The sequence below is a fragment of the Mus pahari genome, chromosome 14 (assembly GCF_900095145.1).
Source record: "Mus pahari chromosome 14, PAHARI_EIJ_v1.1, whole genome shotgun sequence".
Lineage (NCBI taxonomy): Eukaryota > Metazoa > Chordata > Mammalia > Rodentia > Muridae > Mus > Mus pahari.
This window is the reverse complement of record NC_034603.1, coordinates 75862289-75878866: the sequence shown is the minus strand read 5'-3', so window position 1 is coordinate 75878866 and position 16578 is coordinate 75862289. Positions and strand designations below refer to the sequence as shown.

Genomic DNA, 16578 nt, shown 5'->3' with positions numbered 1-16578 from the left:
TTTACAAGAGTAAAAATTTAATGTGTTGTCTCTACATAGTAGAAAGCAGAAAATTCATCTGGTTCATCTCAAGTAGCAAGAAAAAAATGTGAAAGTTTATGATAAATGTGACCTCTCTGTGTGTCCCTAACACCTTTCCAATCAACGGGACCCAAGCAGTCCTGCCTGTGACACATAAACACAGCCCTTTGGTAAAGTTCACTGAATTGTATTCATTCTAATTTGTATGATGCTTCATTACAGTTCTCCTTAATCTCCCTTGAAAATAAGTGAAACATTTTCATCATCCTTTTAACAAAAATTTTTGGTTAATTGTATTCCAGTTGTGTCTTCTGTAAAAATATATTGTTGATCTAGGTCTGTTAATACTACCCATTAAACTGAAGAATTTCACCTGTCAATGTTTACAACTGCAGGAGTGCGCTCTGCTGTCGTCTGGATACTGCATTGCCCTCTGCTCCCATTCTTTGGCAATATTCCCTTTCAGGTTCTGCAATTACCTTCTCAAGATATTTATAAAATGTGCATCTAGATAATTAATGGTTTAGTGCCTATATGTTGTTGAAACTATAAACTGGCTTAAACCAGTATTCATACCTAAATAAAGTTTGGGGCAAAAGGAACTCCCATCTACAGTATCAGTTGTGCAAGCAGGTTCTAAGCTAATCTGAGACTATAGGTCATTGGTAAGCAGCAGAGTAGAAGTGAGCCACCACAGGGACCTTAGCCAATTGCAGGCTGAAGGCTGCCATTTAATATCCAAAGAAGGCAGCAGGCAAAGTGATAACAGATGGAAATGGCTATTTGTCACTTCTATCTCTTTGGTTACTCATCACACTATGAGAATAGGGTGCTGTGGATTATGAACCAGTGTTACTCCACTATGGTACCTGGTTCTATAAACTTAAAAAAAAAAAAAAAAAGAACCTCCACAATCAGGTAAACTTTACAGAGCTGAACTGGTCTTCATTGCTTTGCCTTTAATCCCAGCACTCGGGAGGCAGAGGCAGGCGATTTCTGAGTTCGAGGCCAGCCTGGTCTACAGAGTGAGCTCCAGGACAGCCAGGGCTACATAGAGAAACCCTGTCTTGAAAAACAAAAAACAAAACAAAACCAAAACAAAACAAAGCAAAAAGACACCCAATAAAACCATTATAACAGAAAGAGAACATAAATTTTGATCAAAAATTTTAAACCATATTGCATGTGTGTGCATGCTGGGAGGGGTGTATATGGAGGTCAGAGATCAGCTTTGTGGTGCTGTTCTCTCCTTCCACCTTTCTAGGGATCAAAATCAGCTATCTCACCGGCCTGGTCCCTTCTTCCCTGTCCTTCCCCCACCCACTCCCTCCCTCCCTTCCCTTCATCCACCCTCCCTCTTTTTCTGTCGGAGTCTCTCTATGTAGCCCTGGCTGGTCTGTAACTCATTGCATAGATTAAGTTGGCCTCACCATCACAGAGATTCACCTGCCTCTGCCTCCAGAGTGCTAGGTTTAAAGCTATGTACCACTATACCAGGCTTCAGGTTTCCAGATTAGTGTAAGTTATGTTTCCTTGGTTTCAGAATCTTATGAGTTTCACATATTAGTGACAAAGAGCCTTACACACTTGGCTCTTCTCAGTATCCACCAATCTCTTCCCTACCGCTATGCTGGTACCCAGACTCACAGTCTCCACCAGGCTACCCAGTGTGGGGCCAGCAGGCTAGTTCTCCTAGTCCTATGGATCTATTAATACTTGTTAGTTTAATTGGAATTTTCATTCTAATTTGTTAATGGGAAGACTGTATGTGTCCACATCCGTCTGTATTGTGTACACAAGTGGGTGTGTACACAAGTAGAGAATAGACAAGATCAGGTATCTTTCTCAGTCATGACCCGCCTAAAGGTTTTATCTTATTGTATGCATGTGGATGTTTTACCTGCGTTTATGTCTATACAATATATATAAATATAAATATATATATTTATATATATTTATATATATTTATATATATTATATATATTAATATATATATTATGTCTATACAATATATATAAATATAAATATATATATTTACACAATATATATATACACACACACACACACACACACAAAATATATATATATATATATATAGTCCTCTAGGGCTAGAAGAGGGTGTTGAATTCTCTAAAACTGGAATTAGAGTTGACTGTGAGCTGCCGTGTGGGAGATGGGAATTGAACCAGGTCCCAATGCTCTTATTGGTCAAGCCATCTCTCAATCCCACCTCCACACTACTTTTTGAGTCAGGGTCTCTCACTGAACCTATAGTTCACCAACTAGCTAGGCTAGCCAGCAAGCTCCAAAGATTTACTACCTCTGTCTCCTCCCCATGTCTGGCCCCTGGACAGGAAACATAGAAATGTGTGACCCTGAATGGCTTCTACATGGTTGTCAAGGGTGGAGATGGAGGGACTCATGCTTGTGTGGCAAGCACTGCACAAACTGAGTCATTTCTCAGCCTTATCAAGTTTAAATTTATATTTTATAACATATATGTATGCTATAAAATATATATACACACAGACACATATAAACACACACATACACCCCTACACACCTTCTTTTGGGAATTCCATTCACTTCATATTCTTTTTTATAATAAGATTTTAAACATCATTTAAATTCATTTCTACTTTGATGGATCTTTGCCTCACCCTTTATATGATGGCATCACTCTGCGTGAGAAGTTTGTGCTTCATCTCTAGATAAATGTCTTCATGGAATGCCTTAAAAGAAGGTGTGTGTGTGTGTGTGTGTATATATATATATATATATATATATATATATATATATATATATATATATATATATATATATATATATATCTCCCCTATAAAGATCCTGCTTTTTAACTTCTTCTGAATTCTAACATAGGTCGTTTTCAGACGTGTGCCTTTTCACTGTGAGGACTGAATGTAGATTCTGTTTGTTGGTTCTAAAGATCTATTATCTGACCGATTCTGTCTTCTTAGTCACCCTTGATATTTGTAAACTTCTTTGTATTGCATCATCAGCTCTAAGTTCACTTAGTGACCCAAGGTTGACCATAATAGCTTTTATTAAAATGTTCTTCTAGTAGGCTAGGCACTGTTAAACACCTAATATCTAGCCTGTAATTCTTGGCAGTTTGTTTACATATTCTTGATACGTAAAGATTTTTTTTTATAATTTCCTTATTCCTTTCATTTTAAGCCTATCAGTGCACTTCCCATCAGTTCTGTGAAATATCTGGACTATATATACATCCTAGGGCCCGATGGAACAGGAACGGAAATCCATGTCCATACAGCAGGGATGGCAAGTCCCTGCTGGCTAGCACATGGCCACAGAGAAACCCAGACTTTACCCAGGGAGCAGGTCGGAAACAGAAAAATGGGGTCCGCCAAGCCACACTCCAAACAGGCATTAGTGGAAATCAGAAATGAGAAAGTCACACCAAAATGAACAGTTTCAAACATAAAGCCTATAGGTTTTGTTCAGGGCCATCTCTAACCCTCACACGTGCTAGGAGTTCCTAAGGGAGACACCTGCCGCCGAAGTGGAACAAAACACAACTACAACATGGCGCTTTAGCAGTTGTGCAGCCCAATTTCTCCGTCAACTTAACATGAGCCAGAATCACTCTGTAAGAGGAAACCTCAGTTGAGAAAATGCCTGCAAAAGAATGGGTGCAAGCAAGTCTGTGGGGGCATTTTCTTAATTAGTAATGGATGGGTGAGGGCCCAGCTCATGGTGGGTGAAGCCCCTCAAGCGCAGGTGGTGCTTGGTGCTCTAAGAAAGTAGACGGAGCAAGCGTAAGAAGCAAGCCAGGTAAGCAGCACTCCTCCATGACCTCTACATCAGTTCCTGCCTCTAGGTTCCTGCCCTGTTTAAGTTCCTGCCTTCACTGCTTTTGATGGTGAATTATGACATGTGTAAGCAAAATAAATCCTTTCCTCCCAAGTTGCTTTTGGTCACACTGTTTCATTACAGCAATAGAAACCCTAATTATGACAGAAAGTAATATAAATATACTTACTACAAGGAGCTAATAATTTAAAAAGTGATCATTTTCAAATGGTAAAATATATTTACAATTAAAATGTACTAATTACACATAAAATACAAATATATACTATTAAATATAATAAATCAAATGAGAATAACAGATAAAAGCTTTTAGTACTTACATAATCTTTTCTTTTAAAAATTTATTCTTGCCGGGCGTGGTGGCGCACGCCTTTAATCCCAGCACTCGGGAGGCAGAGGCAGGAGGATTTCTGAGTTCGAGGCCAGCCTGGTCTACAAAGTGAGTTCCAGGACAGCCAGGGCTATACAGAGAAACCNCCAGGACAGCCAGGGCTATACAGAGAAACCCTGTCTCGAAAAAAACCAAAAAATAAATAAAAAAATAAAAAATAAAAATTTATTCTTTGCTGGGCAGTGGTGGCATATGCCTTTAATCCCAGCACTTGGGAGGCAGAGGCAGGCAGATTTCTGAGTTCAAGGCCAGCCTGGTCTACAGAGTGAGTTCCAGGACAGTCAAAGCTACAATCCCTGACCCAGCTGTACTGTTCCTTTTGATGCAGCTTTCTTACTCTTGAGATGGGGGTCTCACTGTGTAGCGCTGACTGGCCTGGAACCTGCTATGTAGATTGGCAGTCTTGGAACCCATAACTATGCCCAATCCTTATTTGCGTATTTGGTCACACATGCTCATGTCAGCCTGTATGCCAGGGTCTACAACATAAGTGCAATTCTCATGGAGATAGGAGCAAAGGGCGTTTGGGAACACAACTCCAGTCCTCTGTGAAGCCAGTATGTGCTTTTAACTGCTGAGCCATCTCTCCAGCACCAACAAAGCTTTTAAAAAAGTGAAACGCTCCTGGAGATGAGTGCGTGTCTTACCTGCTCTTTCATCTCACCATAGACCTTCTCGGAGTTCACTTCTACCTGCCGCTTAAACTCCTCCAGAGCAGCATCTGCCTGCTGGGCTTGCAACCTCTGAACTTCAGTCACTCTGCTGAGCTGCTCCTCCTTCTCCCTACAAAGTTCATCATACGACAACGATGAAGAGGTGGTGAAGGAAGGAAAGGGAAAGGGCAAATGGTGTAATATCTTAATTTCAAAAAAATTTTAAATTATTTTTTTTAAAAATTAGGAAAAGAACTAGGTTTCAATAAAAATAATGATTAGCTCTCTCTTGAACAAAATTCAGATTGCATTTTCCAAAGCTTCTTTTTCAGAAGCTGACAACTAAGCAATCTATCTGGGAGAAAGAACAAAGCCACACAATGTCTTTTGATGAAGGCATAAGTAACTACATGCTAAGACACCCCTAAAAACAAACCATACAAACTATGGTTTTTCATCTCTGGTGAATATATAAAACATGGCACATCTATGCAGCGGAGTATTACTCAGACTTACAAATTAGGTATATTTCTGATCTATACTACAATATGGAGATTTTACACACACACACACACACACACACACACACACACAGAGTATTTGGGCAAGTAAGTCAGTTATGAAAATCACATGGGATCATCCCACTTATGTAAAAGAATTGAGAACTGAAAAAATTATATTCAGAAAATAAATTTGTTTTTGCAGGAGACAAGGTATGTGGACAAGAGATGGGTTACTTAATTGATATGTGGTTTCCTTTGAGTAATAAGTATGACATGAAATTGAATATTGGTAATAGCTACAGATTCTTCTTTAAGCAAGTAAATGTAGTGATGTGTGGACTCTAGTGCAGTTTTAGAAATGAATGACATCACACTGGAAGACATACACTATCATCAGATGCCCTAAAGATGGTCAAGACAACACAGCAATACAGTGGGTTTCCCATCTGTTCACACATGATACTGAAATCATTGAATCAAAAAGGAACCACAAAGCAGCAGACCTCTCATGCTGACATAAAAAAATGAAGCCATTAATTTATAAATGAGTTCAAGTTCTGAAGTTCTGACTAGGTGCATTAAGCAAAATATTTTTATATATCAATTTTCCTTTATCTTCACAGTAAGCCTGTGTGAGAATTGTTATATCCTTTCTTTTCTAGAACAGGAAACTGGGGCTGAGACCCATTTCCAAGATGATCCTCCTTGTGGGAGCAAGACAGGACTCCAGAGCTGGAAGTCAGTTCCTGAGCGCCTGCTTGTGGCTGTCTCACCAAGCTGCTTTCCTGATTAACGAGGCTCCTCTTCCTTATTGGTAAGTACACACACACACACAATCACTAACTATAGAAATGATGAATGCTGAGAGAATAATTTAACTCACGAGAATCAATAGGTGATTTTTATCATAATGAGAGAAGAAAGCCTTTCTAAACCATATTTGCCACTGTCTTTTTAAAGAAGAGCAAAAACAAAACCAAAAAAAACCCCAACCCACCAACCAAACTAGCAACCTTAACTTTCTTGAGTTACTCAGATGTGATTTTTAAAAGATCTCTCTAAGATACACCATGTATAGACTTTCCCGTAAAAACACAGATATTACATATCATAATGTTAAATTTTCTTACTAACTCCAAACTAAAAGTCTTTTCTGAAGCCTCAGTGGCTAAAGGGGAAAGTGGCCTGCAGTTTCCATTTAAGCAGGGCCCTCCAGTGTCTTCACATTCACAGTATACACTCACCTCTCCATCCTGTATTTGGACATGGCATATGTGTACCTAAGGAACTCTTAATCTTCACTTTTATGTAAGAATAATTTATGCCGATTTATCTCTTCAAATTCTCCTCTGCATCTCTCTACTTTTGATTACACCAATAGTAATCAATGCACTATACACCTGTGGCAAACTCATGTCTTCCACTGGAATCTCTCCCCCTCTCTTTTATAATGACAGCCACCATTTGTATGCCCTATGGGGTTTAAGACTGCTCCAAGGCATCAAGGCTTGTGATACCAAGCATGGGAACAAAGTCATTCTAACCAGGCTGAAGACCAGATGCTGCTCACAGTTACTACACTTTACAGCAACAGGACACAGACTTCTAGAACTGTGAAAACTTTCCGTTCAGGTATAATTTTATTTATTTTGTGTGTGTATGTGCCTACAGGCATGAGCACATGCACTAGTGCACTGTATGTGCAGATGCACCTGCTCATGTTGGATATGCATGTGGGATATACTCAAACACCATCCATTTCTTGTTTGAGACAGTCTCTTACTACTCTGAGCCTCATCAAGCAGGTTGGGCTGGCTGGCCCAAGAGCCTGGGAAGCTTTGTAGCTCTGCCTTCCTAGCACTGGGGTTACAAATATGAGGACCTTACTCTGCTTTCTATGGACTAACCTCCTGTCCTCATGCCTTCACAGCAAGTAAACACTTTACCAACTGAGCCATCGCGTCAGCCCCAACTTGTTCATATTTATGATAAGAAAATGATCTCTTGTCTACTATTTTTCTAACACGTGTTAAAACAAATGTTGTCAAGGTAGGAGTTCTAAGTAATGTTAGTAATGTTACTTAATGTTTTTTCCACTTAACATAATCTTAGATAATGGTGATTAATAACATATCATGTAGAAGTCTGACCCTAAGACATCGTTTTATATAAAACATCAAGCACTGTGATGGCTATCGGAAATTTAATTCTGTCTGGTGTATCTACACTTTCTATAGTATTGTGCCTAAGAATCAGAAAGCCTTGAGCTGTATGCACAACTTTGTTGTATATACTGAATAAACTGAATGCTAAAATATTTGCATATTGAAACTGCATGTAGGAACACTGTAAAGTCATATAACTCTGTCAGCCACCACAATGTAAACTTTAGCAGACAAACGGACATTCTCTGATAAAAAGATCCGGGGTGACAGCAGGAGGGTATCTGGGGGTTTTGTTGTTGATGTTTGTTTGTTTGTTTGTTTGTTTGTTGGAAGCAGGATCAAAGAGAAAAGCAGTTATTTTTGGTAACTGGTGACCCCATTGCAGTTTAGGTTAGACAGGGGAAGGGCTATTTATCCATTGCTCAGAGATTACAGTGACTAGTTTATGTAATTCTTTAAATTAAAAACATTTGAAAAATGTTTCAGATGAAAATTCATCAAAGCCTTATCTATGTTTGGTCCGTCTATACATGGAAAAAAACAGTACTAGGCAATATTTGAATGTCAAATATTAAAGCCATATAGTTTAAAATTATGTACCATTTAATTAGTCCAAGGAAAAATCTACTAACAATTTTATAAAAATATACAACCTAGGCTGGCACCAAAAACCCCAGCTAAGACTCCACTCTATGGCCTATGTCCACCAACTCCCCTTAGAACACACCCAACAGCCATAAATTGCACTCCATACCCTGGGCTCCATTGTCCATCCCACAACTCTGCCTGCTTTCCTATAGGCCATGCCAGCACCAAAGACTCCAGGTCCGACTGCACCCAATGAAGTGTGCCTGGCAACTCCCCTTAAAGCACACCCAACAGCTGTAAAGTGCACCCTATCACTTGAGCTCCATATTCTAACCTATAAGCTTGGAAGACCTCTGTTTCTCTGAAGCTATATGGGTTCTAGGGATGCCTGAGGCAACACTGGCACCCAAAACCCAGAGGTGATGCAGGCCACAAACAACCTAGCAGACACATTACTAGACCTGAAGACTTTCTGGTCACTAGAACCTCGGGCCACTCAGGCCAGAAGACCAGAGAGGAAACAGAAAATAAGGGGGAAAATATCCAAAAAATACCCATCTAACAAAGATAAACTCAGATACCAGCACATAAATCTAGAACAACACCAAAACCCAGAAGACTAGAGGCCAGCATAAGAACACAACCAACAGCAGCAGGGAGACGTGATACCACCAGAACCCAGCTATTCTACTACAACAAGCCTTGACTATTCCAATATAGCTGAAGCACAAGAAATGACAGTAAGTCCAATCATAGGAAGATGATAGAGGCCTTTAAAGAGGAAATGAATAAGCCCCATAAAGGAATATAAGAAAATATAATTAAACAGGTAAAAATGAATAAAACTGTTCAAGACCTGAATATTGAAAGAGAATCAATGAAGAAAACAAAAAAGCTGAGCAGTACTTAATGAAATGTTCACCATCCTTAGCCATCAGAGAAATACAAGTCAAAATGACTCTGAGATTCCATCCTTCACCTGTCAGAATGGCAAAATGAAAAATTCACGTGACAGCTCATGCTGGAGAGGATGTGGAGCAAGGAGAACACTCCTCCATTGTTAGAAGTCCAAATGTTTACAGCCTCTTTAGAAATCACTTTGGCAGTTTCCCAGAAAATTGGAAATAGGTCTACCTCAAGACCAAGGTATACCACTCCTGAGCATGTACCCAAGGCATGCTTCACCATACCACGTGGACACTAGCTCAACTATGTTTATAGCAGCTTTATATATAACAGTCTGAAACTGGAAACAACCTAGCTATCCCTCAACTGAAGAATGGATAAAGAAAAATGTGGTGTATTTACACAATGGAGTATTACTTAGCTATTAAACACAATGACATCATGAAATGTGCATGCAAATGGTTGGAATTAAAAAGATCAACTTGAGTGAGATAACCCAGACCTAGAAAGACAAACATGGTATGTATTCACTTCTAAGTGGATGTTAGCTGTAAAGTAAAGGACAACCACCCTACAATATACAGACCCAAAGAAGCTAAGTAACAAGGAGTCAAGGAGATCATATGAATCTCACTAAGTAGGGGAAATAGAATAGCCATCATGGGTGAAGAAGCGGACTGGATGGGAAAACAGATGGGGAAAGGAGCAGGTGAGGGGAGGATGGAGGGAGAGAGTATGGGGAAAGATCAACTGGAATCAGGAGTCATGGGGCAGGGGCATCTCTGGGATGAGTTAGAAAACCTTGGGCAATGGAAACTCCCAGGAATCTATGAGGGGAAACCATGCTAAGCCTCCTAGTAATGAGAGTTATGAAGCCTGAACCAGCCATCTTCTGCAACCAGGAAAGACTTCCAATGGAGGGATAGGGACACCAATCCAGACATAAAATCTTCAACCTACTATTTGTCCTGCCTACAAGGTGTACAGGGGTAAAGATGGAGCAGAAATTGAGGAAATGGCCAACCAAAGACTAGTCCTGTTTGAGACCCATGCCATGAGAGGGAACCCCCCCCCCCGACACTATTAATGATACTCTGCTATACTTGCAGACAGGAGCCTGGCATAACAATCATCAGAGAGGCTTCACCCAGCAACTGACGGAAACAAATACAGAGATTCACAACTGAACATTAGGCAGAAGACTTGGGGGGAAGGAGTATAGGAGCCAGAGGAGTCAAAGACACTACAAGAAAACCTAGAGACTGAACCACCAACCAAGAACCATGAATGAGACTGACCTAGGTCCTCTGCATATATGTAACAGTTGTGCGGCATGGTCTCCATGTGGGACTTCTAACAGTGGGAGTGGGGTCCTTCTCTAACTCTGTTGCCTGCTTTGGAACCCTTTCCCCAAACTGGGCTGCCTCATCTAGCCTCAGTAGGAAAAGAAGGTCCTAGTCTTACTCCAACTGGATATCAACTGTTTGATACTCCAGGGAAGCCTCCCCTTTTCTAAAGAGAAGAGGAGGAGTTGGATTAAGGGAGGTGTGGGAGAAGTACTGAGAGGAGAGGACAGAGGAGGAACAGTGGTTGGGAAGTAAAGCAAATTAACTAATCAACAAAAAATACAACCTAAAGCTAAAATGCACACATGGAAAATTATGCGGTGTTTAAGCACTTTAAATTTAATAAGAGAAATCTCTTCTTCACATTTTGTCATTGTTGCCTACCAAGGTCAGTTCCATTTGCAACTTGGTTCAGCACATAAAATCATGAACTTCAGCCATCATCAATATATTCTTAAAATGTTCAAATAAACTCTCTGTGTTAAACCATGTTTTCAATTCACAATTTCTATCTGGATTGACAGCTAGAATTTTTTAAAATATGAAATAGCAAGGCCAGGGGCTGGAGAGCCAGCTCAATGCTGGAGAGTACTTTTGCAGAGGACCTGGGTTCAATTCCCTGAACAGTGTCAGGTGGCTCCTGACTAACTGCCCGAACTCCAGCTCCCAATGGATCCAACACATCTGGCCTCTGTGGGTACCTGCATTCATGTCCATATACCCCGTCCCCCAACACACAGACACACACAATTAAAAATCTGAAGTGAGTTTTAAAAGGTGGAAAGCATAGCATGCTGCCAGACATCTGACTTGTTCCCAGCCCCCCCCCCCCCGGGCTGCTCTCGGCACATGGACAGTGCGAGCTGTCCCAGGGCTGTCTCAGGCACACTGGTGTGGCTGCTCAGTATGGCACAAACACTCACTACCACTCACTTAAGGTTTCTGTGTCTTAGTGCAGGTTGTCTTTATCTTAATTCAAACAAAAAGGATCTTTTTAACGAGCCCCATTAAACTTACGGAGGTTACTGAAACAGAAGTAAAACGTTAAGCCTTCACAGTCAAAAGTCCATTCCTTGAGGTCGTAAGAATGCTGCCTCTTTCAAACATGACCCCAAATAGTCCAGAATACAAGAGGCAAAACAGAGAAAAATGTGTCTTCCAAGATTATTTTTTCCGTGGACTTGTGCAGCTGAGGATTAATGCATCACTCAATGCCTTAAAGTTGGGTTTCCATGAAGATAAAAAGGTGCAAAGAAAATGTGCTTTTTAGCTGTGATTTATTTATGAAAATTTCCTCATCTAAGTACATAAAGGACAAAGAAAAAAGAAGCTGCATTCTTACCCAGACACAACTCAGCTCAGATTAAAGGATGCTCTGAAGTGAATGATTATTTCAGAAAGGGCAATAAAATGTGGATCCTAATGGACTACCATTTGGTATGTCTTGAGCTTTACAAGCTAACGTTTACATGTGCAGGCCAACCCTAATTTGACAATCTTTTGGCACATTTCTACAGCAGCACTTTTGATAATGACTGCCGTGGTCCAACACATGGTTATAAGGCTTCACAGTACAGCACACTTCATTTGTTGCCAGCTTGGCATCCCCACTGGAAACTCCAAGAAAAACAAAACAAAACAAAAACTTCAAACAAGCCTAAAAGCAGCTCGAATTCTCTACTTCTTTCCATATGGGCTTGGAGCATAAGCTTTTCAAGAGGCATATCACCTACCTCTTGGCTGCCAATCAGAACTGAGATTAATGAGACAGTCAAAAAAAGTCATACCATTCAGTTAACATGATTTAAAAATGACTACCTTAACCTCTTCTTCATGAGACTTCAATCCCACTGGATCTGCTAAATCCTTTAAAACATGCTGAATGCTACAGATATACGACACTTGATATTTTCAGGTGTCAAAGGAATGCCTAATAAAACGAACATCACTATTGGTTCTACTATTGACAAGATAGCAATACTGTCCCAATTGACTTGTAGAGTTAACACAATCCATGTGTTCAAGGTCAGAGGGCAAGCAAAACAAGCCTCCAGAAAATGTCCCCTGCAAGGCATTTGTTCCTGAAGCTCTCTCCAAGATCAAGGTTCCACAATACCTTGACTTTACTCCTCAAGTCTCATAGTGAACTGCTGACTTTGAGAACAGCAGAGAATAACTTAAAACTACTTTAAGAGACTATGTTTGTAGGGATTTGTCACAGCAACAAAAGTGAAATAGTAATAAGTAGTTTGCAATTATCAGACACAATGTGGTCAAGGGTATCAAAAGTATTTAACATAATATTCTTAAAACTTCTTTAAAATTCTATGGGGAACAAAAGATGTGTTAGGTATAGAAAAAATTTTTACAGTTAAATCAGGCAAAGAAAATATGAATAAATTCAATTTTATTTCTATGAATATTTAATTTGTGGATTTTCAGTGACTTGACATCTAAATAACATTATCAGGTTAAAAAAAATTCCCTAACAGAATTCTTTCTCTAAAAGGCAGTACATAAATAAAACATGAGCAAGTCTGAGTTAATAAAACCCAGGATTTCCAGTTTATTAGTAAAGCCAAGCACCCCTAGACTAAGATGCATCTGCTCAAATCATCTCAGTTCTGATAGTGAAGTCACTTTAGTTAGGAACTCAGACTTCAGGACATCAAAATACTCAAAAAAGCAGCCAACAACATAAAGAGATTCTATAAAATTTTCTTCTGACATAAATTTAACAGTCTCAGAAATTCTGTTCCCAAGGTCAAACTCTAATATTAAAGAAAATGCTAGTTATAAATAGGCTATGAATTTTCAACTAAGACATTCATAAATCCTTTCAAGTCAATTGGATTTTAATTTAGATTCAAAACAAGTGGGTCTGTCACGCACGTCCTGGTCTTTAGCTGTTGTCTAGGAGCTGAGATAGGACTCCTGGTGACAAACTCTGCTATCCGATCATTAAATATTACCAAAAACACCCCATAAAATAAGTAGAAGAAATGACTCTCATCCCAGAGAAACATCAGGCAGACTCACGAAGAAGAACAAAGGAGGGGACAAACAGCACTGCAGTGTTTACATGCTACACTTTGTACAGGCGTGTAAATGACACAAGAGGCAGCGTGATCTCCATAGAAACTAGTCTCAGAAAGGAGGTGAGGTGCTGCCTTCCTTGGTACAGTGCTCGCCCCACAGCATGAGGTCCTGAGTTTGGAGTTCTAGCACCTACATAAAAAGCCAGATGCAGTGGTGGGCATCTTTAAGCCCAGAGCAAGTGGCCTGGAGGGATAGAAGCAGGAGAATCCATGGAGCTCTTTAGCCACGCCAACCAATCAGTGAGCTTCATACTCAGGAGGAGACTCTGTCTCAAAAATAAGATGTAGGGGGCTGGTGAGATGGCTCAGCAGATAAGAGTACCCGACTGCTCTTCCAAAGGTGCAGAGTTCAAATCCCAGCAACCACATGGTGGCTCACAACCATCCTTAACAAGATCTGACTCCCTCTTCTGGAGTGTCTGAAGATAGCTACAGTGTACTTGCATATAATAAATAAACCTTTTTTAAAAAGATATAAAGTAATAGAGAAAACTCAATGACAGCCAGCCTTCAACATGCATAAGTATATGTACCCCCCCACACAAGTACATGCCCTCCAAAAAAACTAATTTCAGAAGACCTGACCTGTGTGTGTAGTAGAAAATAAAACCACAAAAAAGGCTTATACCATTTAACATTTTGTATAATAGTTTATGCAAAATAAACATGCCCATAATATGGGTATAAATACATATATAAAGCAAAAACTCTCACTCTGAAGATAAAAAAATCAATTAGTATTTTCATGGTACAACTTAAAAATTACAAGAAATGATCCTTAAGAGTAAAATAACTCTTGTATACAATGAAGAAACAATTCTTTAAAACGTTAATCTTTAAACTTCAAAACAAACTCCAAATCTAACCGTTCCCTATGCTTAAGAAGCTGCTAATTAAAATTTCCACGGAAATTACACATCATCTCTGTAGAGATTACTGGCATTTCAACTGATACAATTAATTTTAGAGAATATTATGTCAGTAAATAAGGAAATAGATGCTTTTCCTGTAAAGTGGTCAAGGCTAAATCATATGGACTAGGCACAGAGCCATTTCTTGTTACCAGAGAGAGAAGAAAGACAGTGTGAAGTCATTCAAGCAGAATGACAAGCAAACCAAAGCCAGATCAAAGGAAAAAAGAAAAAAGGCGGAAATGTGGAGCTGAAATATTTATTCCCTTCAAAAACATCATCCATGCCTTGTCCCTGGGCACTTGAATATTTCAAAGTAGCTGGAAAATATTCTCACTTATGTTAATCACTATGCACAAATAGATCAAATTTTAAGTAGGCATATTTTCTCCTTATTTATCAAATACAAATGTAATATTTATCATGTGAGGGACAGCTTATTAAGGATGATTTCTGAGTGATGTAAAAACGATTTCAGTGTGACAACAGATATTTTCTAGTACTTTTAATGAATAGTATGTCTACAACATATAACACTAATAGTGTAACCAAATGGTAAACATTTAGAGACAGCCTCTATGCTCATTACAGGTTAGGGCAGTCCACATATTATTTCATTTAATTTCAATAGCTATAAAAGTTATTATTTTAACATATAAATAAATACCAGGCACAATACTAAACTTGGAACAGTGTTTCTGAACTAGTCGCATCCCACCACTTACTAGCTTTCAGAGGGAAATGCATTGGGTTAATAAAAAAATTAACATAAGCTACCATGGGCTTAATAAATACATAGATTAATTATAATTATTTCAGTTGATTTAAATAAATGAATACAAATATAAAGACAGAACTTCATAGAATTAGCAAACAAGAAACTGGCAATAATAAAGTTAACGAAAGGCTGAACAAGACTGAGGAAGAGAAAAGATGGTCAGCATTGTCCCACACAGGACTACAAGCTGAACAAGTATGCACGGAAGACTGGGGGAGGCCTTGAGACAAAAAGCAGTCTGTGCTCAAGCTAAGCCATCTGCACCTCCAGAGATGCGACTGCACATGCAGTGAAAGGCACAGTGCCTGGGACTGAAGCCAGGTTCCACCCCACTAAGGAAAAGGCCAGAGGTGTGGATGCAGCAGTGGACCTGAGCTGAAGCACAGGGAGGAAAAGTCAGAGAACCCCTGAAAATTGTCCACAACTTCGTATGTCTATATTTAGAGTATGCAAAAGGAAGAAAAGACATAAGCATATACATATTTTTAAAATTAAAACAAAACAGTTTTAACTTAGCAAGATTTACAAACCTACAGATTCAAGAGCTACAAATATAGTCAATATACAGGAAAAATATAAGAAGTTACATGATAATCAAATTTCTCTAAAGAAAGGAAAAGTGTTAAAGAATAGCTAGGAAAAGGTGATCTCAGACTCTGCATGGCAAACAATGAAAAGAGAAGACACTTAAACAGTATCTCTCAAACACTTTATTAAAAGTACACGCTGAGTTCCTTCTCTCCAATGTTGGACATTTCATCTAAGGTCACACCCATTGAGACCTTAGAGTCTCTCACCTCCCAGGTCTCTGGTACTTTCTAGATGGTCCCTCCCCCTCTCCCCAGAAGCTGCTCATCTCCATTCATTCTCTTGGCTCTCTGGGCTACTCTCCTGTCCATGTCCATACCTACTCCGGTTCCCCTTCCTCCTCCCCTCCCCTCTCCCATCCAGACCTTCCTCTGCCTCTCAGGATTCTTTCTTTCTCCCTTCTAAATGGAATTGAAACATCCTCACTTAGGCCTTTCTATTTGTTACACTTCTTCCGGTCTATGGGTTGTGTCCTGGGTATTCAGTACTTTTTGGCTAATATCCACTAATCAGTGAGTACATAGCAGTGTATCCTTTTGGGTTTGAGTGATCTCACTCACCTTCAGTAGACAGCCAGGGCCTTAAGCAGAGGGACAGGGTTATTAACCAACAATCATATTTTCTGCCCAAGAACTGTTCCTTTCTCAAAGAACTTCAGGGAAAAACAGAGAAGAGACTAAAGGAAAGGCAGTCCAATGACCAGCCCAACTTGGGCTCCAAGGCCTGACACTATTACTGATGCTATGATGTGCTTGCAGACAGGAGCCTGGCATGA

At 39.6% G+C, this 16578-nt stretch overlaps 1 protein-coding gene across 1 annotated transcript in view; it reads right to left on the bottom strand.

The window, feature by feature from the left end:
- The window catches only part of Cep112 (centrosomal protein 112), a 412705-nt gene that overhangs the window by 265866 nt on the left and 130261 nt on the right, over positions 1 to 16578 (bottom strand). The window contains exon 18 of the mRNA XM_029545985.1: positions 4915 to 5050. Within this exon, the coding sequence (XP_029401845.1) occupies positions 4915 to 5050 (136 nt within the window). The remainder of the gene's footprint in view (positions 1 to 4914; positions 5051 to 16578) is intronic.